Source organism: Schistocerca nitens, chromosome 5 (assembly GCF_023898315.1).
Source record: "Schistocerca nitens isolate TAMUIC-IGC-003100 chromosome 5, iqSchNite1.1, whole genome shotgun sequence".
Classification (NCBI taxonomy): Eukaryota; Metazoa; Arthropoda; class Insecta; order Orthoptera; family Acrididae; genus Schistocerca; species Schistocerca nitens.
In genome coordinates this window covers 407,233,952-407,261,925 of record NC_064618.1, presented here as the reverse complement: position 1 = coordinate 407,261,925, position 27,974 = coordinate 407,233,952, and the positions used below count along the sequence as shown (strand labels likewise).

The following is a 27,974-nucleotide window of genomic DNA, read 5'->3' as shown; positions in this document are numbered from 1 at the left end:
CGCCGCGCGGCGATTTCCTGGCTGATCCACACCAGCCGACGACTCCCACACATCAACACGGAGACAGCACTAAAATAACTGAGCAGTCGATATCACAAGCTACACACAGTTTCACGAACACTTGCAGGAAGGACTAGGTAATACTAACGGCAGCGACTGTGCAATAACAAGGACGAATCACGAGTCGGCACACGCAGGCAACCCGTAAGCGATCGCCGGCCAACATACACGCCGTCCGACCGACGACCAACGAAGGTGGTCCGCACTCAAGTGCTAGGCCGGCCGGAGTGGCCGAGCGGTTCCAGGCGCTACAGTCTGGAACTGCGCGACCGCTACGGTCGCAGGTTCGAATCCTGCCTCGGGCATGGATGTGTGTGATGTCTTTAGGTTAGTTAGGTTTAAGTAGTTCTGAGGTCTAGTGGACTGATGACCTCAGAAGTTAAGTCCCATAGTGCTCAGAGCCGTTTCTGAACTCAAGTGATATGTATCGGCAACCGTCGGGCGTGTCATGGCTGGCCGGACCTCACTGCAGCGGCTCCCCGACTGAACTTCTGCCGCGTCCTAAGTCAAACACTGCCAGCTCCTAACTGCACTGCTAGCGCCTCCCAACTGACTGGCAGATCAGAACTGACTGCTGGCACGTTCCAACTGGCTGGTTGACACACGACGACCAGCAAGTAATAGCAAAATGTTTCAAATGGCTCTGAACACTATGGGACTTAACATCCATGGTCATCAGTCCCCTACAACTTAGAACTACTTAAGCCCAACTAACCTAAGGACATCACACAACACCCAGTCATGACGAGGCAGAGAAAATCCCTGACACCGCCGGGAATCGAACCCGGGAACCCGAGCGTGGGAAGCGAGAACGCTACCGCACGATCATGAGCTGCGGACAAGTAATAGCAGTCCCGCAAAGATAATACGGCGTGGCTTATATCGATAAGCGTTGCTGCTGCAGTTCACGGACAGGCAAAGCAGCAACTCAGCGACAAAAGTAAGTGAAACTACACTACTGGCCATTAAAATTGCTACACCAAGAAGAAATGCAGATGATAAACGGGTATTCATTGGACAAATACATTATACTAGAACTGACATTTGGATGCAGAGATCCTGAGAAATCAGTACCCAGAACAAGCACCTCTGGCCGTAATAACGGCCTTGATACGCCTGGGCATTGAGCGAAACAGAGCTTGGATGGCGTGTACAGGTACAGCTGCCCATGCAGCTTCAACACGATACCACAGTTCATCAAGAGTAGTGATTGGCGTATTGTGACGAGCCAGTTACTCGGCCACCATTGACCAGACGCTTTCAATTGCTGAGAGATCTGGAGAATGTGCTGGCCAGGGCAGCAGTCGAACATTTTCTGTATCCAGAAAGGCCCGTACAGGACCTGCAACATGCGGTCGTGCATTTTCCCGCTGAAATGTAGGGTTTCGCAGGGATCGAACACATCTGAAATGTAACGTCCACTGTTCAAAGTGCCGTCCATGCGAACAAGAGATGAAAGAGACATATAACCAATGGCACCCCATACCATCACGCCGGGTGATATGCCGGTATGGCGATGACGAATACATGCTTCCACTGTGCATTCACCGCGATGTCGCCAAACACGGATGCGGCCATCATGATGCTGTAAACAGAACCTGGATTCATCCGAAAAAATGACGTTTTGCCATTCGTGCACCCAGCTTCGTCGTTCAGTACACAATCGCAGGCGCTCCTGTCTGTGATGCAGAGTCGAGGGTAACCGCATCAATGGTCTCCGAGCTGATAGTCCATGCTGCTGCAAACGCCGTCGATCTGTTCGTGCAGATGGTTGTTGTCTTGCAAATGTCCCCATCTGTTGACTCAGGGATCGAGACGTGGACGCACGATCCATTACAGCCATGCGGATAAGATGCCTGTTATCTCGACTGCTAGTGATACGAGGCCGTTGGGATCCAGCACTGCGTTCCGTATTACCCTCCTGAAGCGACCGATTCCATATTCTGCTACCAGTCATTGGATCTTGACCAACGAGACCAGCAATGACGCGATACGATAAACCGCAATCGCGATAGGCTACAATCCGACCTGTGTCAGAGTCGGAAACGGGATGGTACGCATCTCTCCTTCTTACACGAGGCATCACAACAACGTATCACCAGGCAACGCCGGTCAACTGCTGTTTGTGTGTGACAAATCGGTTGGAAATTTTGCTCATGTCAGCACGTTGTAGGTGTCGCCACCGGCGCCAACCTTGTGCGAATGCTCTGAAAAGCTAATCATTTGCATATCACAACATCTTCTTCCTGTCGGTTAAATTTCGCGTCTGTAGCACATCTTCGCGGTGTAGCAATTTTAATGCCCAGTAATGTAATTGAAACTAACATAACGAGGTGGCAGTATGGCAAAAATAGTATGTTAAATAGAAGATGGCGCGGGCACGAGCCACGCACGGCTCACACACACACACACTCACACATATACAAACACACACACACGCACACAAACCTATCCACATACCTTTGAGTATCCCAGCTGACGGACGAGTGTGTCAGCACTACCAACAGAGATATACCGTTGAGAAGAGAGGTGTTTGACTGTGATCCGTCGACCAGCTCGAATGAGAGAGTCCACCCGTTCCAACATTGCAGGAGCCACTGCTGTGTGCAGCCAACCGGCATGCGCAGATCGGGCAGGTGTTTGGGCTATCATGTTACGATGGGGACAGGCTCCTCACGCAGCCGGGAGGTTTTCTTAGTATACATTCTGCAAGCACCTATGAATACATTCCGTGCCCTGTTCCTCATCAAAAAGGGCTACGTATAGCGCCGCCACCTCTCGGAGACTCCATGAAACAACTGGGGCTGACCAAAGAAAGGATAACATCCTACGAGTCGGGACGTGGAATGTCATAATATTGTGATTCTTGAGTTTCTCCCGGCGTATTTGATAATCAAAATATCCACGGGTGTGCTGCCGGTCTACAGTGTCCAACGGGCACAATATTTCGGCGATCATACATGTCGCCAATATCAGGTGAACTGACGGACTGAGCTCCTGTGAACGTGCCGGCACGGAGATCCGTACGCTATGGATGCTCAGAGGGAACTGGGTTCGGTCGCGGCGGCGGCCGATTTAAATACCCTCCGCCCGCGGCGCGCTCCCTCCGCCGTCCGCGCATCGCCCCGTACTCAGAGTGGCAGATTCAATGTGCTCTCCGCCCAACCACTGCAGCACAACCTGTTGAGATGGATAAAGTCACGAGGGAGGAGGTAGGCACTGCATTTATTCCATACACAAGCGCACTCTCGGGGAAAATCGCCCGCATTCTGAAGAAACACCGGGTCGGAACTGTGTTTTGTCCTCCGAATAAAACCCGTGCACTGGTGGGGAGCGCCAAAGATGACCTCGGTTTGAGGAAGGCCGGCGTGTACCAGATTCCGTGTCAGTGTGGCAAGTCGTATATTGGTCAGACGATGCGTACCGTCGAGGATCGATGCCGTTAACACCAGAGGCACACTCGACTGATGCATCCGAGCAAGTCGGCGGTCGCTGAACATTGTTTGTCGGAAAATCACGCTGTGGAGTATGACCGCACGAGGATTCTGGTACAGACGTCGAGATACTGGGACAGCGTTGTTAGAGAGGCCATCGAAATTCGCACCAATGACGACATAAACCGTGACTGTGGCTATAATCTTAGCAAGGCTTGGGAACCAGCGATTGGGTTGATCAAGAGTAAATCGAGCAAACGTATAGTTGTGACGACCACGGCGGACAGAGCCTTCACACCGAGGTCATCTCAGATGCCGTCGCAACCTGTTCCACCACGCGACCGTGGCGCGGGGCGCGGACGGCGGTGGGAGCGCGCCGCGGACGGAGGGTATTTAAATCGGCCGCCGCCGCGACCGAACCCAGTTCCCTCTGAGCAGCCATAGCGTATGGACCTCCGTGCCGGCACGTTCACAGGAGCTCAGTCCGTCAGTTCACCTGATGATGGCGACATGTATGATCGCCGAAATATTGTGCCCGTTGGACACTATAGACCGGCAGCACACCCGTGGATATTTTGATTGTCATAATATTGAACGCGCTAGGAAGAAGAAAAATCTGAAAAAGGAATTGTAAAACCGCAATCTAGATATAGTGAGGGTCAGTGAACCGAAATGGAAATTAGTCAAGGATTTCTGGCCAGATGGGTATATGGCAATAACAACAGCAGCAGAAAACAGTATCACGGGAGTATGATTCGTCATGAATAGGAAGAAGAGTGTGTCACTGGGAACATTTCAGTGATAGGATTGATCTTATCAATATCAAGGGCAAACCAACACTGACAACGATATTTCAGGTATACATGCCGACGTTGCAAACTGAAACTGGAGAGACATAAAATGTAAATGAGGATACTGAACGGGTAATTCAGTACGTAAGGAGAGATGAAAATCCTATAGTCATGGGCGACTGGAATGCGGTTGTAGGAGAAGGAGCAGAAGAAAGGATTACGGGAGAATATGGGCTGGGTATTAGGAATGACAGAGGGAAAAGGTAATTGAGTTCTGCAATAAATTTCAGCTAGTAACATCGAATACTACGTTCAAAAATCACAAGAAGAGGAGGTAGACTTGAAAAGGCCGGGAGATGCAGGAAGAGTTCAGTTCGATTTCGTCACGATCAGGCACAGATTCCGAAATCAGACACTGGATTGTAAGGCTTACCCAGGAGCAGATATAGGCTCAGATCACAATTTATTTGCAAGAAGAGGAAGAATCAATACGCAAAGAAGTGGCATACGGAAATCCTAAGAATGAAGAGATACGCTTGAAGATATCTTAGACTACAGCTACTGCGATAAGGAAGAACTCAGTAGGCACTTCAGTTGAAGAGAAATGGACATCTCTAAAAAAGACAAACACAGAAGTTGGAAAGAAAAACGTACGCACAAAGAAGTTAACTGAGAAGAAACCCTGCATAACAGAAGAAATACTTCAGTTGATCAATGAAAAAAGCAACTAAAAAAATGTTTATTGCAATTTAGGAATCCAGATATAGAAGACGGTTAGGAATGAAATAAATAGGAAGCACAGGGAAGATAAGGCGAAATTACTGCGTGGATATGTGAAGAAATCTAAAAAGCAATTATTGTCGGAAGGACTGACTCACCATATATAAAAGTTAAAAGAGCCTTCAATGAAATTAAAAACAAGGTGGTAACATTAAGAGTGCAATGGGAACAACACTATTAAATTCAGAGGAGAATACGGATAGGTGGAAAGAGTCCATTAAAGGCCTCTGCAGGCCGGGGTGACTTTGCGGTTCTAGGCGCAACAGTCTGGAACCGCTGTGGTCGCAGGTTCGAATCCTGCCTCGGGCATGGATGTGTGTGATGTCCTTAGGTTAGTTAGGTTTAAGTAGTTCTAAGTTCTATGGGACTGATGACCTTGGAAGTTAAGTCCCATAGTGCTCAGAGCCATTTGAAACATTTTTGAAGTCCTATATGAGGGGAAGACACGTCTGATGTGATAGAAAAAGAAGGAGGAATCGAGGCAAAAGATACTCATCGAGTATTAGAATCAAAATTTAAAAGATCTCTGGAAGATTTAAGATCAAATAAAGCAGAGGGGACGGATAGCATTCCATCAGTATTTCTAAAACAATTGGGGGAGAGGCAACGAAGCGACTGTTCACGTTGGTATGTAGAATGTATGAGTCTGGCGGTATAGCATCTGACTTTCGGTAAAATATCATCCACACAATCCCGAAGACTGCAAGAGCAGACAAGTGCGAGAAACATAGCAACGATCAACTTAACAGCTCATGTAACCAATTTGTCGTCAAGAATAATATACAGAAGGATCGAAAAGAAAATTGAGGATGTGTTACATGACGATCAACAAGTTGGTTTGCGTGGTCATCCTCCGAAGCAAGTACAGAAATAGTTGATTTGTAAATAAAACCGCCTATTCCTGCTGCCACTTAATTTATTTTTCTCAGACGCGTTTCACCTGTTTATTGTTCTAAGGCATTATCACTGGGATCTATAACGATGCAGTTTTGTTATTTTTAGATTATCAAACAGTTCATGTCACGATTTTTTATGTAAAAAATTAATTACTTACGATTTGTTGTGCTCTGCGTTTCCTCTCATCTGGTCTGGAGTCCGCACTACGACTTTATTACCGACATATAAGCACAATCTTGTTCTATTACAGATAAAACGAGAGGCAAAAGAACTTTAGCACACCACGAAAAAGAAGGAGAAACATGGTGAACAGTGTGAAAAAGGTCGGAACTCAAAATTGTGCTTATACGTCGGTAATAAAGTGGTAGTTCGGCCTCCAGACCAGATGAGAGGAAACGCAGAGCACAACAAATAGTAAGTAATTACTTTTTTAAATAAAAAATCGCGACGTGAACTCTTTGATCTAAAAATAACAAAACTATATCGTTATAGATCCCACTGCTGATGCCTTAGAACAAGAAAAAGGCGAAAGCATCTGGGAAAAATAAATTAACTGGCACAGGAAAAGACGGTCTTATTTATGAAACAAGTATACATGACGATCAGTTTGGCTTTAGGAAAGATAAAGGCAACAGAGAGGCATTTCCGAGATTGCGATTTGTAATGGAAGCAAGACTGTATGAAAATTGATACGTTCATAAGATTTGTCGACCTGGAAAAAGCGTTCTACAATGTCAAATGGTGAAAGATGTTCGAAATTCTGATGAAAATAGGGAAAGCTATATAGAGCACGGGTAATATAGAACGTGCACAAAAACCAAGAGGGAACAATAAGAATGGAAGACCTAGAACGAAATGCTCCGATTAAAAAGGGTGTAAGACGGCGATGTAGTCTTGCGCCCCTACTGTTCAACCTCCACATCGAAGAAGCAGTGATGGAAATAAAAGAAAGGTTCAAGAGTGGAATTAAAATTCAACGTGAGAGAATATCAATGTTAAGATTCACTGATGACAATGCTGTTCTCAGAGAGAGTGAAGAAGAACTGCTGGATTTGTTGAACGGAATGTGCAGTCTAATGGGCACAGAATATGGATTGAGAGTATATCGAAGAAAGACGAAAGTAATGGGAAGTAGCAGAAATGAGAACAGCAAGAAACTTAACATCAGGGTTGTTGGTCACGAAGTAGATGAAGCTGAGGAATTCTGCTACCTAGGCAGCGAAATAACCCACAGCGGACGCAGCAAAGGAGGACATCAAAAGCAGACTAGCACTGGCAGAATGTCTACTGGTACCAAAGAGACTTGTGTTAACGTGCCACAGCAATGCCTAGGCGACGTGCATGGCGTCGTCGCTGGCGGCGCAGCGTTCCTGTGTATCGCAGTTTGAAGGCTATTGATATTGATTTGGCTGGACAGTTTAATAAACAACAATTAATTGGAGGTCCAAATGTTTTTCGTGGACTCCATTTGAACTTTACATGTGATGTACAAGCAGTTTTTGGAGGTAGTACATGGCTGACGCTTGCTGTTGTATGGGGCAATCATGCAGATTATGGTGGCCTTGAAGCATTTCCAAATGCTAACATTTTGACTTGGAAGACGTGGAGTATAGCTGAGACAACAGGACTTTTGACTAAACAGCCTTATTGTACACTTGTTCCAAGTATGCCATTTGTGTTGAATACTAGAAAGAAGAAAAAGTTAAATGCCGATGAGTACCTGTTTATATGGGCCAAAATTGGCAATGGAAATTGTAAAATAAAGATCAATGGTGGCTGTATGTTATATTACAGACAATAAAGTTTTCCTACCCGAGAACCATCCTTATCTATCCCGTGAGATTTTTTTTTAAAAAAGTATAAAACACTATTCACTTTTTGTTTGGTGGCCGTGCCTCTCTTGGTTGCTCGCTAGGCGGGTGACCTTGAAGCGGACTTAGCCGCTGGACGAGGCTGGCGCGCAGTTCGAATCGTGGCGGGCATTCAAATCCGGGCAACACGGGCCCTAGTATTACTAGGCCCGTGTTGCAGGATAATTCAGGTCCGGTTGCGCAATCGCGCTGATAAGGCTGTCTGAGAAGATACGTTTTTAGCGCGTCAAACCAATCAGAAAAAAATCCACAATATCTCACAGCAAATTCCGTATTTTCTCAACCGAAATAGACCGATAAAAAATGTGTTGCATTACTTAATGAACGCCGCTCGTACTTGTCCACGAACGGCCTTAATACGTTGTAAGTGTCAGTAGAAGGCAGAACAGTGCCCTGCGTAGTCGTGAGTGCATTACGTGAGTGCTAAATGAATTCGAACGTGGGCAGATTGTTGGTGCTCGCATGTTATATACTTCCGTAACAAAGGGAAACAAAGTGCTTGGTGTTTAAAGAAACATCGTATCAAGGATGCACAGTCCATACGAGAAAGAAGGAAAATGTCATCCGCTAAGTCAGAAAGCGAACAAAAGTGTGTTGGATGAACGTGACAGACGGCGATTGAAGAGGATAGTAACGAAAAATAAAGTGACGACAGCTCCAAAAGTCACAGCAGAACTCTATGTCACCCTAGATATCCTTGTCAGCACCAAAACAATACGAATGGAGCTGCGTAGTTTAGGAATTGCTGCTAGAGCTGGTATTCCAAAACTACACATAAGAGATGCGAGGACCTGTTACAAATAAAAGTGGTGTTGAAGTCAAAAAACCTGGGCTAAGGAGCAATGGATGAATGTCATTTGGTCAGACGAGTTTTATTTCATACTGTTCGCAACATCTGGATGAGTTAATGTCTGGCGTACGCCGGCCGAAGCATACAATGCAGACTGCTTGCGGGCAAGAGCGAAAGGTGGTGAGGGCTTCGGTAATGATTCAGGTGGCCATACCATTGTGTTTCATGGGTCACATGTTTACCCTGCAACGTTGGTCTACTGCACGGATTTTGTGAGCATTTTGCCTAACGACATCAGTCCCTTGGTATAGTATTCACCAATGGTGACGGTGACTTCCAACACGACAGGGACTCTTTTCACGCGGCTCATACCTCTCAGAACTGGTTTTTTGAGTACGTGGATGATTTTGCATCGCGTCTGGCCTCCACAGTCACCAGATTGCCACATTACTGAGCCTTTGTGGTCTACTTTGAGGCGAAGGGTGCATGATTGTTATGTACCTCCATCATCGTTACCTAAACTTATCAGCCGGCCGAAGTGGCCGTGCGGTTCTAGGCACTGCAGTCTGGAACCGCGAGACCGCTACGGTCGCAGGTTCGAATCCTGCCTCGGGTATGGATGTGTGTGATATCCTTACGTTAGTTAGGTTTAAGTAGTTCTAAGTTCTAGGAGACTAATGACCTCAGAAGTTGAGTCCCGTAGTGCTCAGAGTCATTTGAACCATTTGAACCTAAACTGTCACTAATTTGCAGGAATAGTAGTAAAAAATTCCCATGGAAACCATACAGCACCTGCATTTTTCCTTTCACAAACGACTGAAAGCTATTTTGAATGCCAACTACTTTCCTAAGTCGTATTACGTATGAATAGAACTTGACAACGTGGCTCAAACACCTGGAGACCGTGTTCCGCAAGAATGGGTATGGCAACCGCCAAATCCAAAGGGCCTTCCGACAAGCAGAAGTGCAGCAAGAACCGAGATGAAGAACAACCCGAAGAAGAGAAGCAAGCTCTGGCCTTTCTGCCGTTTGCTGGCAACGTGTCGTCAAAAATAGGGAGACTGTTAAGGCGACACAAGATTGACACAGTCTTCCGGTCACCAGCAAAGATTCGTGACCTACTAGGAACGGCAAAAGTTGACGTAGGAAGAAAGCGGGCGTATACAAAATCCCGTGCGGCTGTGGCAAATCCTATATCGGCCAAACAGTTCGCACAGTCGAGGACCGATGCAAGGAACACGAACGTCACACCCGCTTACGCCAAGCCAGCCATTCGGCCCTAACATAACACTGCATTGAAACCGTGCACACAGCGAAATTCGAAGAGACAAAAATCCTGACGGCCACAAGTGCCTACTGGGACAGTTTCTACAAGGGGGCCATAGAAATTCGAGTAACTGATAACGTCATCAACAGAGACACCGGGTTTCAACTTAGCAAGGCCTTGAAACCATTATTAAACACCATCAAAGAGCAACGGCGCGAGCGGACGCGAGATCCTTCCGCCACGGCGGACGGAGATGGACTGCTCCTACCATCCCCGGTCGTGGCTGCAGCTACCCCCACACCTCCCACCACGCGGCGCCCCGCCGGCCGCCCGCGCCGGGATACGACTCGGGACCCCGCGGACACAAATACCACGGACACAGCGCAGACAGATCATTCCATCAGCACCACCTGATGATGGCGGAACGGTTATTCGCCGAAATATCGTGGAACTTCGACGATCGGATCCGGCTGGACACCTGAGAACCTTGCATACAGCACATTCGCCGGGAAAGCCTCAGATCACATAAAGGCGTTTTTCTTTGCAGCGAAATTTCAATCGCCAACTTTCTCCTCCAAGTGTGAAAATATTTTGTTGACGCACACCTCCATAGCCACCACTTTCTTGCTTCTAGTACGAGACCCGTTGCTAAATTTTTCTCTACAAATTTTTCCGGCTTTCTAGACACCAGATCCCGCTGCACCAAACATCAGATGCATATCGACAAGTTTTTATACGGAGTATTGCTTCATTTTAGGTAATCACCATTGACGCATCGATTCACAGGCAACTGATTGCTAAGTAGTATACTACAAACACGTGTCTTCCATGCATTGTTCATTAAAGACATCGTACCACTTGAAATATTCATTTCTCAAAAGAAACAGGAAATAGGGACTTGACAGTGTTACCAGAAGTACTCATCTACACAACGTAAAGGGACTTGTGGAGTATATAGGATGATTCAACAGTCATGTCCCACAGGAGAAATATGGTGAAATAGATCTCCACAGACAAACTTTCAGAGTGACGGTATGGACAAAAACAAGGAAAAAATTTCTAGTGAAGATGGGCTCTAATATGCATACCTTACGAACTGTGAGCACTTGTTCATCTTCGCTACTGTGGAACACGTACTACTTATTGAACAAGTGCTCATAGCGCTTAAGTTTTGCATTTTAGAACCGCTATAATTCTGTTTGTTAGCACTGTGGTGCCACCTGGCGGCTGATTCCTCTCTCTGTCATGATTACTACCCCATGTCGTTCAGCATGCGGGTTTTAAGCGAACATGCGCATGTATATTCGGTGCACTGTGCATGATATTCTATGTAATAACGTTTTAGTATTGGTTTGCTGATAAGCTATGCCATGCATTTTCTCGGAAACTCTATTTATTATGTGCTCTAAATTATTGTACATAGGGACGAGAGTCTTTGAAGTGAATTGCTTAAGGTACGTTATAGATCCATATTACGTTAAAATGTTATGTAGATATCCTACACCCAATTTTGTGTTTATGCTTTACAGATCCCAAAATGGTAACATAATTAGTCGAAACAGATAATCTGAATAAATGCTCCACTAAAGTGATCGCGACTCTCACAGTTTTTTTTTAATTTTTTTTCATGTCAATCTAGACCGAGTGCGATAATTTGAAGCGTATACATTTTAGAGTCCTTGCTTACTTGACATTTTTTTCTAGTTTTGGTTCGTACTGCTACTGAAGAACGGCCCTGAGGATGGAAGGACTGGACAAACAGGGATTGAACACCATTTGTGACGCAGGATAATTTGAAATAGAATTTATTGTAACCACAGAATTGTCTGACAAAATAGAAAGTTGACAGTGTAAAATAAAACAATTCAAATCCAAGGCAATATGTTCAAGCCCCGACGCCACCGGTAAATAGGCATATTTCATGAGCCATGCTGGTCAAGAAATACATATCACTCTAAAACAAAGATATTAAACAACCTTAAAATACATACAATACAAATATCTCTAACGGTAAGTTCACAATAATCTTGCCACGAAACTCCTTAACGATTGATCGAAGTGAGTACGCAACACACTATGAATTAATTAGCGACAACAGTTTTTCTTTTAAAAGACAAACTGAAATTACTCTTGAATTTAACTAACGTCAAAGAATTGTAACGAAAATTCATCTTCCAGACGGCAAGCGGGATATACACTTTAATTAACAACCAGATTTAGAAGGCAAATCGAATATGCGCTGGAAATTAGCGTCAAATGCCTCAAAAAATTTAGCGAACACGCATACGCTGAAACAGAAAATAGAACGCCCACTCCAAGTTAATCAACAAGTTTAAAACATATGAATTTGAAATTAATTAAAATCCCAAAGAATTTTAACAAGCGCACATGCACTTGCACAGGAAATATGGTTCACTCTATGAGCTAATTTAAAACAGAGTTTTTTTAAAGATATCAGGTACGTAATAAACGCGAAGGTGCTCAAACAACAAATAGAATACACACCTTGGATTTATTAAAAAATCAAGTTCCTTATCAAACGGATTAAAGGTGAACACATCGTGAATAGCAAACCAGTAAACAATAAATTGGGTACGCACATTCTCTTCGTAGTATTAACAACACTTGAGCCCCACAGTACAGGGAGGTACTGTACCGAGGAAAGGTGACAGCTACCGACAAGACAAAAGGAAATGGAGCGGAATATGTTCGCTCAATTTTACAAGTTACCAGATGAAATACTCAATTCAGACTTAGTTACGAAGCACAAGTAAGGAGTTCATCACAGAATTCTTTTGTAAACCATAAGATTTAAAAGCGAACAATTCTTAAAAGTCTAAATAATTAGGGAAACTACAAATACATTTTAAGAGAGGCTGAGCTGCACCATTCACAAGCTTGACAATTTGAAATCCCGGCTACGACAGTCAGTAACAGGAGGAGCAATATGCGTAGAAAAGTCCGTTAACACCCCTGAAGAGTAGGATAATAGGTCATGCACAAAGGGTTCTTGCACCAATGCTGCAACACGCGACCCAACGATGTTAACACCAAGGAAAGTTCCAAAACGTAGTCACTTGTAATAAGCGTCCTACAGGCTGCTCGACAATACAGGTTCACACCGGTGTGAAAGCCACCTTTCCACAGTGGTGGGAATTCCGCACTGCTGGCCGCTGTCCACAGAAACACTGCCACGGCGGTAAACAAATGGTTCAAATAGCTCTGAGCACTATGGGACTTAACATCTGAGGTCATCAGTCCCCTAGACTGAGAACCACTTAAACCTAACTAACCTAAGGACATCACACACATCCATGCCCGAGGCAGGATTCGAACCTGCGACCGTAGCGGTCGCGCGGTTCCAGACTGAAGCGCCTAGAACCGCTCGGCCACAACGGCCGGCTCGGCGGTAAACGTTAGGCGGCTTAATCCGTGCGGCCGGCCCCGTTGTAATTCGTAAAAGTCGTTTGGTAATAAACTCCACGGTAAGCACGCCGTGCATGCCGCAGAAAAGATTCTGGCGACAAACTCCAGACCCAGAACACGAGGCCACTCAGGATAACATCAAGTACACTTGCAATCCGATTTCAACACTGCTCTCAGCAACCACCCCCATGTCAGCCCGCCAGACTCCCAGAGAAGGTCGCCACCAGCGCGGCACGTCAGGCCAGGCCAAGCCCTATGACCAAGGATGAATACAACTGGTAACGTGATGTTACCTATCGTTTCGCTGCATGGGCGCAACCACCTCTCAAAATATGAAAGCGCAGAGCTTGCAGCAGAAGAGATTTCTTTCACAGTATCGAAGAAGTGTTCGTGGTACTGATGGTCTGGGAGACGAGTCTTTGGTATCTTTGGTTCTGACAGCTCAGTAGCGTCGTCCCGTTGCCTAGCGACCGGAGGTAGCAAGCCGACGACGGACTGCACTCGAACTGGAAGCAGGAGACACGTTGCCGGTCTGCAAACGTGACGAGCGCGTATCAGAAACGTACCAGTGAGTGTCTCAAGCGCACGCAGTGCTGTCGTTTCGTCGTTTGTGTTAAAAGTTCACTTCGTAGTTTACATCATTTTTTATGTTGTCGGTGTTTATTTGCTTCTGTTTTCTTATAAACTATGTCCAGTGCAAGCAGTAGTGCCAGCCCAACACGTAAAGTGTAACGGAGGAAGAGGAGTGTGCTTGCTACACAGCCAGGCTCGCGAATTCGTGTGTTTGGTGAGGAACTACTTTGAAAAACGAAAGGAAAAAGGTGACCCCTTATTTCCTTCTGCTTAGGTTGCTAAGGCCAATGGCCTTGCCGCAGTGGTAACACCGATTTCCGTCATATCACCGAAGTTAAGCGCTGTCGGGCTGGGCTAGCACAAGGATGGGTGACCATCCGGTCTGCCGAGCGCTGTCGGGATGAGGAGTGCACTCAGCCCCTGTGAGGGAACTGAGGAGCTACTGGATTGAGAAGCAGCGGCTACGGTCTCGTAAACTGACATACGGCCAGGAGAGCGGTGTGCTGACCACATCCCCTCCGTATCCGCATCCAGTTACGCCTCTAGACTAAGGAAGACACGGCGGCTAGTAGGTACCGGTGGGCTTTCCAAGGCCTGTTCGGATGGAGTTTAGTTTAGTTTCAGGTTGTTAAGAAGACTGCAGCAGCATCGAAAATAATCAAGTACATTATAATAACAATAGGAAAAGAACAACACAGTTTAGACTGTGGTGAGAGTGGCACAACCGGGCTGTCCACACGAGGAAAGGAGCCGCCTAGCAAGAAGCAAGTGACAGCTTTCCGTCGTCGTATATATGGCTATTATAAGAGAAGGGAACGTCACGCTTTGTCTAAACTACTCGTGTCACTTCAGAAAGAAGATCTTTTTAACGGAAGCACATTTTCATTACGTACAGTGCTTGAAGAACGTTGGCTTCAGCTACTCAGTGTTTAACGGACGCAAAATATTGATGGAAAGGACATGGTAGTGCAGATTTCTACGCAGAATCGTGGGTGTGAGATTCATAAATGTAGCGTGGATAGATGAAACGTCGGTTGATGTCAGTCTTTCATTACATAGAGGCTATAGTGATGGAACGCCCGAGGGGACCATGGCAGTGGCTGTTGGAAAAGGAGGTCGAATTATTGTTTTACATGCAAGTACATCGGACGTTCTTGTGCCAGACTGCTTGCTAATGTTTCGTTCAAGAAAGACAAGTAATTACCACGAAGAGATAAACAGTGTGGTTTAGCAAAAGTGGTTCGAAACATCGCCTATGATGAATCTGACAAATCCATCAGTGATCGTCGTTGCCCCTTACCATTCCGTTGTTCAGGATAGGACACCAACTCTGGCAACGAAAGAGAAGATATTATTCAGTGACTGATACGACGAAAAGTGGGTTTCAGACAAAATATAAAGCTGGCACAATTTCTCGAAATTGTGGTACAGAAAAGACCACAACTTCCGACATGTGTAATTGATGAGATTGCCAAAAGGCACGGGCATGAAATTTTTCAGCTACCTCCATACCACTGTCTCTTCAGTGCCATAAAATATTACATTGCTACAAACAATAAAAAATTCACCATCTCCGAAGTTGAAAATCTTCTGGAAGGGACCAGCGATAGTTCGAGCAGTGCCGGAGAAGACTATTTTAAATCAGAGGCTGATAGCAATAAGAGTTGTGTTTTTCCATTACAATAGCTACAATACACTCAAAAATGTAAGGTGTGAGTATGCCATCGGCCTATCATCATATTGTACCATCTTCAAATTATAACTGTTAGTGTACTGACTGATTAATCAGTCGCTCATTGTAGAACTAATTAATATCGTTAGTATTAAGAAAAGGAAACAAAAACTGCGAATGTTCAACGATTTGAGAAAACAGTTTTCAGTTTTTCGGGATTGTGGACTACAAGTAGCAACTGTAAATAACACCTGCAAGTTAACGACGCTTTTGTTTCTACTGCTAGAGAACGCGTTCAAGTGGAGACCGGGCGCGGGGTGCCATACGCCAAGTTCGGCAACATTGCCGTCTGCCCCCTGGACTGTCTATGCGAATCACTCGTCTCACGGATTATACATTTTGTACATTTTGAAGCCAATGTTCACTAGACGTTTTCTTAGTGTTTTGGTCCATACTGATACGACGCGTCCTTGAGGTCATGTTGTAGTCAGGAGGTCGAGAGAAGTATGAGAGTGAGTGGTCCAGCGCACGCCGGGAGGCATTAGTTGCCTGTAAATACATTTTTTGTCAAGCAAATGTTTACAAAGAATTTAACTTCTTCAGAGCTGCAGAGCTGGCTGGTCGCGAGGCGCTCGTGCTGTGGAAGACTGCTGTTTCGTCAGTGTGTCGTGACCTTGTTGCAACAGCTCAGCGTTTGGGCAGCGTATAGAGCTGGCGACGGGAACGAGGGAAGTAGGCGCGTTCGGCCGAACGTGCTCTGGTGACCGCGCTCAGCTCTCGATGATAACATCGTCCTGCACTGAGATGAAGTCTGCTAATTGTGGTCCAGGATGCCGGTTGTCATGCCCTCGTCACCCGCCAAGACTACCACACAAGTCAGCTAGGAGGCTGCATGGGCGCGCGTCGATTGGTCAGTGCGTAGATGGCAGATTGTAGATCACTCGCGATGACGTATTGGGTGGGGGAAAAGGGGGACGGGGGGCTGGTCGTTCAACAGTCTCCCCATCTACGATTACGCAACAAGCAGCACCAGGAGACCACTGCTGTGGTATGCACCGAGGTCTGGCTGCCTATGTCTTGAAATCATCAAGCACGTAGGAGGCTGACCTTCATCAAGCAGCTCGTCGTGGTTTCACTGAAACTTAGAATGTCGTTCTCTCTGTTTATTCGACACAGACAGAATGGCAGCACAACAGATTTGTGATGTACTCCGAAAGCTGCGTTACTAATAATAGCTGAACACCCCCTCCCCTCCCCACTATGACACAATGGCGCTGAGTACATGATCGTATTTGCCCCATTTATCGCATCTGTCAGCGCTGCTTATTCCGCCGTGGTTGTTTCAGTATTGATCACAGACCGTCGAGCTCGACTTTTCTGTCTTTGTAGCAGTGCTCGGCCGTGGGGCTACACAGTGATGCCTCACAGAGCCTTGAAGTGGTACATTTCTGTCTGTACCGGTCCTGAGATCTACTGGACTGACAGTACGCCATGTTGACATAACAACTGGCGCATGACTTCGGCTCGCCGACCGACGTGGCCGAGCGGTTCTAAGCGCTACAGTCTGGAACCGCGCGACCGCTACGGTCGCAGGTTCGAATCCTGCCTCGGGCATGCATGTGTGTGATGTCCTTAGGTCAGTTTAGGTTTAAGTAGTTCTAACAAGGGAACCTCCCCATCGCACCCCCCTCAGATTTAGTTATAAGTTGGCACAGTGGATAGGCCTTGAAAAAACTAAACACAGATCAATGGAGAAAACAGGAACAAGTTGTGTGGAACTATGGAAAAAATAAGCAAAATATACAAACTGAGTAGTCCATGTGCACGACATGCGACATCAAGGATAATGTGAGATCAGGAGCGCGGTGGTTTCGTGGTTAGCGTGAGCAGCTGCTTAACGAGAGGTCCTTGGTTCAACTTTTCCCTACAGTGAAAATTTTATTTTTTTATTTTGAGACAATTATCAAAGTTCAGGCACTCACACAAAATCAGCTTCGCTCTCCAAAATTCCAGGACATGTTCAGATTTGCTTGGACATATGCAGGATTTGACGGTCTACACACGGAAAAATTTGAAAACGTTAAAAACATATGTTTTGACAGATCACAGGGAAAACTGAGCGACTGTGAAACTGTTGCATTCATTTGTTGCAGTTTATGTGACAAACTCTTATGTTTTCATCACTTTTTCTGGGAGTGATTATCACATCCACAAGAAAACCTAAATCGGGCAAGGTAGAAGAATTTTTTTACCCATTCGCCAAGTGTACAAGTTAGGTGGGTTGGCAACATATTCCTGTCATGTGACGCACATGCCGTCACCAGTGTCGCATAGAATATATCAGACGTGTTTTCCTGTGGAGGAATCGGTTGACCTATGACCTTGAGATCAAATGTTTTCGGTTCCCATTGGAGAGGCACGTCCTTTCGTCTACTGATCGCACGGTTTTGCGGTGCGGTCGCAAAACACAGACACTAAACTTATTACAGTGAACAGAGACGTCAATGAACGAACGGACAGATCATAACTTTGCGAAAATAAAGAAAGTAAAGTTTTTACTCGACGGAAGACTTGAACCAAGGACCTTTTGTTTCGCAGCTGCCCACGCTAACCACGGGACCACGACGAGCCTGAGCTCATATTATCCTTTATGTTGCCTATCTTGCGGATGGACTAGTCAGTTTGTATATTTTGCTTATTTTTTTCATAGTTCCATTCAACTTCTTCCTGTTTTCTGGAGTGATCTGTGTTCAGTGTTTCAAGGCCTATCCACTGTGCCAACTTATAACTAAATCTGAGGGGGGTGCGATGGGGAGGTTCCCTTGTAAGTTCTAGGGGACTGATGACCTCAGCAGTTAAGTCCCATAGTGCTCAGAGCCATTTGAACCATTTTTTTCCGTGAGAATTGTTCAAATGGTTCAAATGGCTCTGAGCACTATGGGACTTAACTTCTGAGGTCATCAGTCCCATAGAACTTAGAACTACTTAAACCTAACTAACCTAAGGACATCACACACACCCATGCCCGAGGCAGGATTCGAACCTGCGACCATAGCGCTTGCGCGGTTGCAGATTGTAGCACCTAGAACCGCTCGGCCACGCCGGCCGGCTCTTGAGAATGGTGTAGCACTTCATTCAGCATGAGGAAATCCATCAGTGAAAGCTCCAATTGTGGATCAGATCGCAGTTTTGGTCAAGCTGCTGCACCGTTTTGTCGATAAGAATAATGAGTCTGCCACTCTGCACTCTATATTGAACTTTTTGTACGGCCTTCTTTTAAGTCTCGACACACATGGCTAACCTTCTTTGGTTCAAATGGCTCTGAGCACTATGGGACTCAACTGCTGAGGTCATTAGTCCCCTAGAACTTAGAACTAGTTAAACCTAACTAACCTAAGGACATCACAAACAACCATGCCCGAGGCAGGATTCGAACCTGCGACCGTAGCGGTATTGCGGTTCCAGACTGCAGCGCCTTTAACCGCACGGCCACTTCGGCCGGCTAACCTTCTTTCACTCATAATTGTAGGTCTATGAATGAGCCACAACTGGTGATGATCTTCAGCAACTATCATTTTACACTAAAAATTACGCACGAAATGACCCCTTACAAGCCAGTCAGGCAGAAACCCAACTTCCGTTTTCCTCACAAGAGAGCCTGAGAGCAATAAATCGAAGCAGTCGGGGGTATGTAATATATCTTGACATCCGAAAAGCTTTTAACTAGGTACCACACCACTGTTTATTAACAAAACTACTGTTATATGGAATATCAAACAAAATTTATGACTGGACTGAACATTTCTTAATAGGAAGGGCAGAGAATGTTATCTTGGATGAGGAGTCGTCGATATAAGCACAAGTAACTTAAGCGTGATCCAAGAAAGTGAGATAGAATTCTTGTTGCTGTTCGTGTTGTACACGGGGGTTATAATTTAACTATCACTACTTCAGTGAGCCCATGTGAAAAATGAGTGATCGTAGGACAATAAAACTTTGCGGAAGCTTTTGTAAGGACACGCAGAAGAGAAATAACGAATAAATCATGGTATGACACAAAATTTTTATGTCCACATGAGAGAGCAACATGTTTTAATTGCGTACAAAGCTTACGTTCCATGTTACAAACGTTGGCCAATGTGGCGACCATCAGCATCCAAGTCAGTCTGGAACCGTACTATAGATATTTTTCACAGCTGTTCGCAGCACTTTTCGGACCATTGGAATGTTCGGTTGTCGTGACACGACTCTTGAACTGCCTGAAGATCGCATACTGCTTCCAGCGTTCTCAGACGTGGCAACATAACTTCTTCAACTTGTGGCGCCATTGGCCATCGGTCTCTTCCAGGAGCGATTCCTAAATCGCCAGTTAGTTCTAACTTTCGAATCATGTTCTTCAATCCCGATGATGAAAGAGGACCTTTAAAGCGAAGAGCAGCAGCACAGTTACTATTGTTTTGATAAAGCAGGCTCACAAGAAATGCTCTGCTCACCTTGTCCAGAGTCATGTTGACTATCTGTAGCTGTAATGCGCGCTGATGCTTGTGTTTCAACCCTACATCGCCGTACTAGTAACGGCGTCTAACGGCAAGTTACGATACTAACACTATTAACAACGCAAATCCTACTGCACGCTGAACATCTTTCTATAAAGTTTGGCACCATCCGCGTACGCGTGTCCACCTATAATGGCTCAAGTAGTGAAAGTATAATTAGCGCCACTCTGTATATTAATGATCCGGAAGACAAAATTAATGAAAGCTTCAGACTTTTGGTGATGATAGAGCAATCTATGATTAACTACTAGCAGAAAAAGCTGCGCAAATATGTTGTAAGATTTCAATAACTTTTCGGATACAGGCAAATATTGGATACTCGTTTCTATTATTGAGAAATGTATAGCTGTGCACCGATAAGTCGGTATTTCTGTGAGCCAACTCATACAAATACCTGCGCGCAGTAGTTAGTAGGAATATGAAATGGAATTATCACGGCATTGGTAAGGCACGGGGCAGGCTTCGATTTATTCGACAGGGTAGTGGGAAAATGCACTCACACTGTAAAGGTGACTGCTTACAAATCCCCTAGGATGTTGCTCAAGTGTGTTGGATTCGTGCCAAATAGAATTAACAGGGGTTATTGAACATATATAAACCTTGGTAACGACTGATCACATGCTGTTTTGATCCACCGCAGAACATCACGGAGATTTTGAAGAAGCTAAATTAGTAACGCCTACTTACAGAGTTTAAGAATCACTGTTAAGCGAAAAAGCCAGAGATATTCCTCAGATCCCTACGCACAGTTCCGTAGATACCACGTATATGAGTTTAGGCTACTTATAGCGGACACACTGACGTTTCAGCAGTCATTCTTTCGGCGCTCTACACGTCAATGGATCAGATAGAAACCCTAACATGTGGTAGGTTGGTAAGTAATCTCTGCCATTCACTTATCAGTAGTATGCAGAGTATACAATTATGTCGATGTAGATACTTCGAAGAAAGTGCTGGTTGCTGTCATTCACAGTCTAACGACCATTTACTTGTGGCTTTGTAAAAAATGTCAGTAGACGACGCACATCTTTCTTCTGAGCTACCAGCATTTTAATACGAGGTGTATCATAATGAAAGGCTTAAACGCATACAGTTGACAGTACACGATGCTAGAAGCTAAGAGTCTCAGTAAACATAGACCTGCAAACGAAGCGTTTGCGAGGCAACTGCGACTTCGTGGGTACCAAACACCATTGACCTGATTTCGTGTGAACGTCATCCTAATTAGGAAAAAGTAACAATACTGAACAATATTAAGAAAAGTTATTAGAGACGATAACAGTTACATGACTGTACGTATAGTTAAAGCAGGTCTTCAAAGTGTCGTCCTTGTATCCGGATGTAGGCCGGCACCTGTCGCTGCAGTGAGGTTCAAATCCTTTCATACACGCCTCACCCAATACAGTTTTTGTCATTTCGGCGTTTAGATGTCGTCTCACCATATCAGCAAAATGTGCCGGTGCTCCATCATGCATGTACCACATGCTCTGGTGTCGCTCTAAGGGGACACCCTCAAGCACCCCTGCAAAATATGTCGCAGAAACTGAAGGTGATTTCGTGCACAGATTTTTTTTTTTTTTTTTGGAAACATACATGGCCCAAGAAGACAATCAAATTCAATTAGAGACGTCGCTGATGTGGATTGGGTTGGAGCCCATATGACTACATACGTGAGACTTGTGATAATTAATCACATCATCACTAGTGAACCATTTTTCATCCGTAATTAACATGTTATTGTCAGATGTAGGGTTGATAAAAGCTTGTTGTTCGATCCACTGACAGAACGCCAGTCTAGGGCTAAAGTCAGCGTCACTAACAAGGGAACATTCCGATCTTTGAAATCTTATGCCGAACTGAATTTCCAAGGTTAGTAGTATACCTCAAGGGTGTCCACTCATGGAAGTCTTAAAAAGCACTATCCAGAAAATACCGAAAAAAAGCATTCTAAAGCTTTAAACGTAGCTCATGCACACCTCATACAGTGGTCATAAGCAGCAACGCAGCAGGTAAGTGAAGTTGCTCAATCAGTAACATGCCAGAATGCCATGCGACTTATCTGGTTTCTATACTTCCCACCTACCGGTACGGGTTGATTTTCTTTTTCTTTAATTGTTTTAAAAATTATAACAACTGTTAAATGAAGTTAACGACCTGAAGTATTATTAATTACATCATAAATAATTTTATTTTGTTTATGAAATGGCAGTCGCTGCTACGTAAAATGTGAATTACACTCAACAATATTTTCTTTTTAAAAAGTTGAATAATTTAAAATGCATTTTAATGAAGGTAAATTAATTACCACCCTCACAAAATTTCGGTTGGAGTTTCAATTACATAAATTTTTTTATATCATGTTCATTTGTCAATATTGTATTTTATGTGCAAGCATCAGAATTATAATTGTCATAAAAATACTGAAAACAAAAAATATGTGGGATCTTGAAAAATTTATGATGAACGATTGTTTACAGAAACAACTTTTTTTTAAAAAAAAAGTCTGCTGAGAAGCATACTTCGTTGACATTCCTGAAAACTTCTCTTTCATCAGAAAGCCTGGAAGCATACCAGGCATATCGGATCATTTCCTTAAAAATTGGAGATGAAAACTGATGGTGGCCTGTTAATTGTATTTTTATACAGTCTTCAAGAGAATTTATTTCTGTTTTGTTTTTAATAACATGAGAGCAATTTTGTGTATTCTTTATGACATTTTTTGTCTATAAAAATAGCCATTATATGGATTAACAAGTGGAGTACATTTCGGAGGAATCACTTTAATTTACGTGTTGGTGGTTTCTCGTCAACCTGGAAGATTTCGTCGTATAGTTCAAGCTTTGCTTGTCCACCCCAAGAGTCAATAATTAATATAAACCGTTCTTGTCCCACATAAGACTCGAAACACCTGTTGGGAAAGTCACTATGGAGTTCTGTCGTTAGCTTCCCTCATCTGGAAGACGTTATTACAACGTCTTTATAATTTTGCACGTATTCTTTTACTGTTTTTTGAAATCTGGGACTAAAATTACCGGTTGCCTCTTGTAAACAAACAAACTCTTGAGACAGGATGTTTCCAGACAGAGTGAGAGCGTATTGAGCGGTATATTCATGTCGTGTCTTTTGACTTAAATAGTTTTGCATCCATTGACATTCAGAGTCCTGTTTACACCGACTGCTAATGATTTCCTGGAAAGAAAAAACAACCGAAATTAAAGTATTTTGTCAGGGAATCGCAAAAATAAAGTGCAAAATGAATTTTTAAACGCCCGGCAATAATTACCTATCTGGTCACTTTTCAGAAAAAAAACCTTTGTCGAAATTCGGTATCAGTTTTAACGTCTGGGTTAGAAAATGTCTGCAGCAGCCAAGGTTTCTGCGGTCGTCGCTGTTTCTTTTCTTGAAACAAATCTTGTCACTTTGCGCTGAGGAATTCCGTGCTTATTTTTGAGTCTATGAACCCAGGCATCAGAAGCTTTAAATTCAAAATCTATAAACTGTTGTGCTGCAGCTAAGGCCCACTGTTTTAAATTCCGTGAAGTCTCTTGCCGATAATTCTGTCGGGCTTCGACAGAATGATCATACGTCTAGGAACTATGTCCCGGAACTGATTGCTGCGTGCTTATCAAATTGCTTGCCTCCTTTTCTACTTCTTCCTCCCATTGGGATAAATATTCGTTCTTTCTTAACCGGCTGAACGCTTCCTGTGTGGTGAGCCTTTGCGATATCAACGTTAAATTTGTAATCCAAAGAAAGACGGTCTACGTCTCTCGCCCTTTTTTCTTCTGGTTCATACTGAACTGTGGCCTTCGTACCTTCTGAAAGGCTTACCTTCACAGTTTTCATTTATGTGATCAGGTTAATCATCAGCCACAATTATTTTTTCAGCGAACACGTCCATAGCACTTCTGCAAATTTCTTCACCTATCAACATTGCTATACGAGAAATTGTCGTGGAAGATTACGAAGTAATCAAATTATCTGCAGCAAGCAAGATTTCGTAATAAACAACGCCATATTTTAACGTCTCTTTCGAGACCTCACTATATAATGAATCTGCAGCTGCTGATACTTTCGCAATGTCTTCATTGACAGACATTTCTAATTCACAATAAAAATTCTGCTAATATACCACGGTACAGAACGCTCCAATCTATGCGAAAGACAGAAATGAACTGGCAGTGTAGCAGGTAAGGCCCCATTACTCGATTGGTTCCGTGAGGGCCTTGACACTTCCTCACTGTCTGCCTGTTTTTACATGCAATAGGCCAACACTTATTGTCTGCTTTTCCACGAAGACATCGGTTCCTCGAATTTACAACGAATATATAAAACCTTTCCACAGTTTATAATATTGCCCAATTTCGTAAGTAATGACGGTAATTAACGCTTTAATTTGTCTCCATTAAAATGCATTTGAAATTATTCAACTTTTTAAAATGAAAGTACTGACGATTGTAATTCACATTTTAAGTAGCCTGTGACAGCCATTTTATAACAAAATAAGATTGTTTATGATTTAATTCATAACACTTCAGGTCATTAACTTTATTTAAAAGTTGTTTTAATTTTTCAAACAATTAATGAAACAAACAAAAGTCGAGCATGCAGGCAGAATGGAACCGGGATCGGCCATATAATATTCCAGCACGCTACTAATTGAGCAATTTCACTGGAGTATTGCGATGATGCTACTTCTAATGCATATGGCATATGAGCTACACTTAAAACTTTAGAGCCCTTTCTTTTCGGGACTTTCAGGATAGTGCGGTTTAAGACTTCTATGAGTGGACATCCTTTACGTATACTACTAACTTGCGAAGTCTCATTCCGAACTGTGTCCCCTTGTAAGAAACAACTCGTAGGTGGTATGTGTAGACTGCATTGCAATGTATTATTCTCCAAACGCTACTGTGGTCATTCCAGAATGTTGTGCAGCAAGTCTCCTTGCCAAGATTCCTGGAGAGTATTGTAACTACTTCCAGCACCACTTTTCCAAGCACAGGCGTAATTCGTGCAGGCCTAACCACACTCGCGGCATGTGCAAGGCTCCCACTTTCTCGGAGGGGTTAATGCACCCTTGTAAATGTTCGGGGAGCCTCCGAGCAGGGTATGCTACATGGTACAATCGTGCAGCCGCCCATGCATTGTCATGAAATGCGTGTTAGGCAGCTACTCGTTACCGTAATGTTGGTCGGTTGGTTGATTTGTGGGGACGGGACCAAACAGCGAGGTCATCGGTCACATCGTATTAGGGAAGGAAGTTGGATGTGCCCTTTCAAAGGAACTATCCCGGCAATTGCCTTAAGCGATTTAGAGAAATCATGGAAAATTTAAATTACGATGGCCGACCGCTGGTTTGAACCGTTGTCCTCCCGAATGCAAGTCCAGTGTGCTGACCACTGCACCACATTTCTCGTACTGTAATGCTCCACATTACAACCGACATTCGCACAACACAACTGACACTCCACAAACAGCTGACAGAGTTGCACTCTGACTTTGTACTGTCCTGCCGTGTCCACTTCGTTTACAGGTCTATGTTTACTCAGAATTTGGTGCTTCTAGTATCGTGTACTTTCCACTGTATTAGTTTACAGCATTGATACATTCTGTATCAGCAATCGGTCCTTGGTCTTAAAATAGGCCTGTTTTAGACGTGGCTACGGACACGTAGTCGCCCCTCACGCGCCGCGCTCTCGTGTTGCAGCCGCGCTACCTGCTGACGTCGCTCGCGAGCAACGACCTGGCCATCGGGCTGCTGGTGACGCCGTTCGGAGTGCTGCCCGCCGTCTACCGCTGCTGGCCCTACGGCGAGATCTTCTGCCAGATACAGGTAGGCCGCCGGCGCACCGCCACGCCTCTCACCCACCTTCTGCTCACACTCTTGCGTGTAATCCACCAAAGAAATGAGACGCGCACAAATGTATGGGAAACACTGAAGTTGTTCCATTTCTGAAGAGCGATTTATAGTGATGTTGTAAATACTTCTGGACAAAGATTTGATATGTCTCTAACTATTCCCCTACCAAGAGCCCTTTAAGACGTTTAAATAATTTTTGGTCAGTCTATAATGAGATTCTCACTCTGTAGCGGAGTGTGCGCTGATATGAAACTTCCTGGCAGATTAAAACTGTGTGCCGGACCGAGACTCGAACTCGGGACCTTTGCCGATCGCGGGCAAGTGCTCTACCAACTGAGCTACCCAAGCACGACTCACGCTGCGTCCTCACAGCTTTACTTCTGCCAGTACCTCGTCTCCTACCTTCGTAACTTTACAGACGCTCTCCTGCGAACCTTGCAGAACTAGCACTCCTGAAAAAAAGGATATTGCGGAGACAGGGCTTAGCACAGCCTGGGGGATGTTTCCAGAATGAAATTGCAGCGGAGTGTGCCCTGGTATGAAACTTCCTAGCAGATTAAAACTGTGTGCCGGACCGAGACTCGAACTCGGGGCCCGGGTCTCAAGTTAGAGTTTCGGTCTAGCACACAGTTTTAATTTGCCAGGAAGTTTCATGTTGGTCAATCTGTGTGAAGTCTGTACTGTTGGTAGCTGAGAAGGGCTGAGGAGCTGTTCTCAGAACTACATGTTGAAGGTATCCCTACACACTATTCTCGCACTGATGTTAGGCTTTACCGCGCAGGTGAATCACTTGTACAGGAAACATGTCAAGACTTTTATTCCGGATGACATTTCGCATTGCGCCTCTAACGTGTAGTTTATTTGATCATTTGTCATACTTTTAACTTCTACAGGTCCTCGCTGTGCCCTTACACAGTTCCCAGCTGACGCTACAGCTCTTAGAAACTATTATACACAGTCTTACAACAAAGTAGCAAACGGCTTTGCCGCAGTGGTAGCACCGGTTCCCACCAGATAATCGAAGTGAAGCGCTGTCATGCTTGGCTAGCACTTGGACGGGTCACTGTCCGGGTCTGCCGAGTGCTGATGTCAAGCGGGCTGCGCTCAGCTCTTGTAAGGCCAGCTGAGGAGCTACTTGACTGAGGAGTAGCACCACCGGTCACGAAAACTGAAAACCGCCGGAAGAGCGGTGTGCTGACCAAATGCCCCCCCCCCCCCCCCCATATCCACACCCGCTGAATCCTGTGTGCTGCCTATGACACGGATGCTGTTCGGTACAGTTGGGCATTCAAGCCCTGTGCGGACAGTATTTGTTTCTATTTTACATCACCAGTTAACTTAAATTTCATGTTCGTCCCACGATCTCTCATAAAAATAGATACAGTGTCATCTTTACACATATGAAGAGTACGTACACACATAGGTTTATCAATAAAGAAATTCGCTGTAGCATCAGTTCTCATAGAAAAGTCCGCTTGCGTTACCATAAATATTCGGTACGTAATTAAATCGCGTACAGGGAAATTTTCGAAACTTGTAGCCAATGTCCGTAATCAGCAGAATCAAGAAGAACAATACGCAACAGTAATCCAAGCTTGGCCAGCTTGAATATCAACATCATTCAGTGCAAAATCCATGAGTGAGGTTAGCTTTTACCGTTCAGGAGAGCCACGTGTTCACTAAACATATCAAGACTTTCTTCCAAATGACATTTGGTATTGCACCTTCAAGCAATATGGAGTAACATTCGCCAAAGATTGTAGCTCGGACCTACGACCGTGATCTTGTAACGGAGGAGAATTTACTTCGTTCGACGAGGATTGAGAAAGATGGATGGCAACACTGCTCCTCTGTTTTGTCTTAGCGGTGAAATACACGTCAACGTGACAACTGACTGCAGAACACTTTGATACATTTCAACTCAAGAAACCACAATAGTTGCCTGAAATTCACGTATTAATCGCTCAATCACAATTAGTTATTGATAAAGTCAC

General features: G+C 44.6%; 1 protein-coding gene across 1 annotated transcript in view; it reads left to right on the top strand.

The window, feature by feature from the left end:
- LOC126260499 (trace amine-associated receptor 1-like) overlaps positions 1-26,954 on the top strand; it is a 60,499-nt gene extending 33,545 nt beyond the window's left edge. Inside the window, exons 2-3 of the mRNA XM_049957829.1 lie at positions 25,828-25,953; positions 26,874-26,954. Coding sequence (XP_049813786.1) covers positions 25,828-25,953; positions 26,874-26,954 — 207 coding nt within the window. The remainder of the gene's footprint in view (positions 1-25,827; positions 25,954-26,873) is intronic.
- Positions 26,955-27,974: the final 1,020 nt, after the last annotated feature.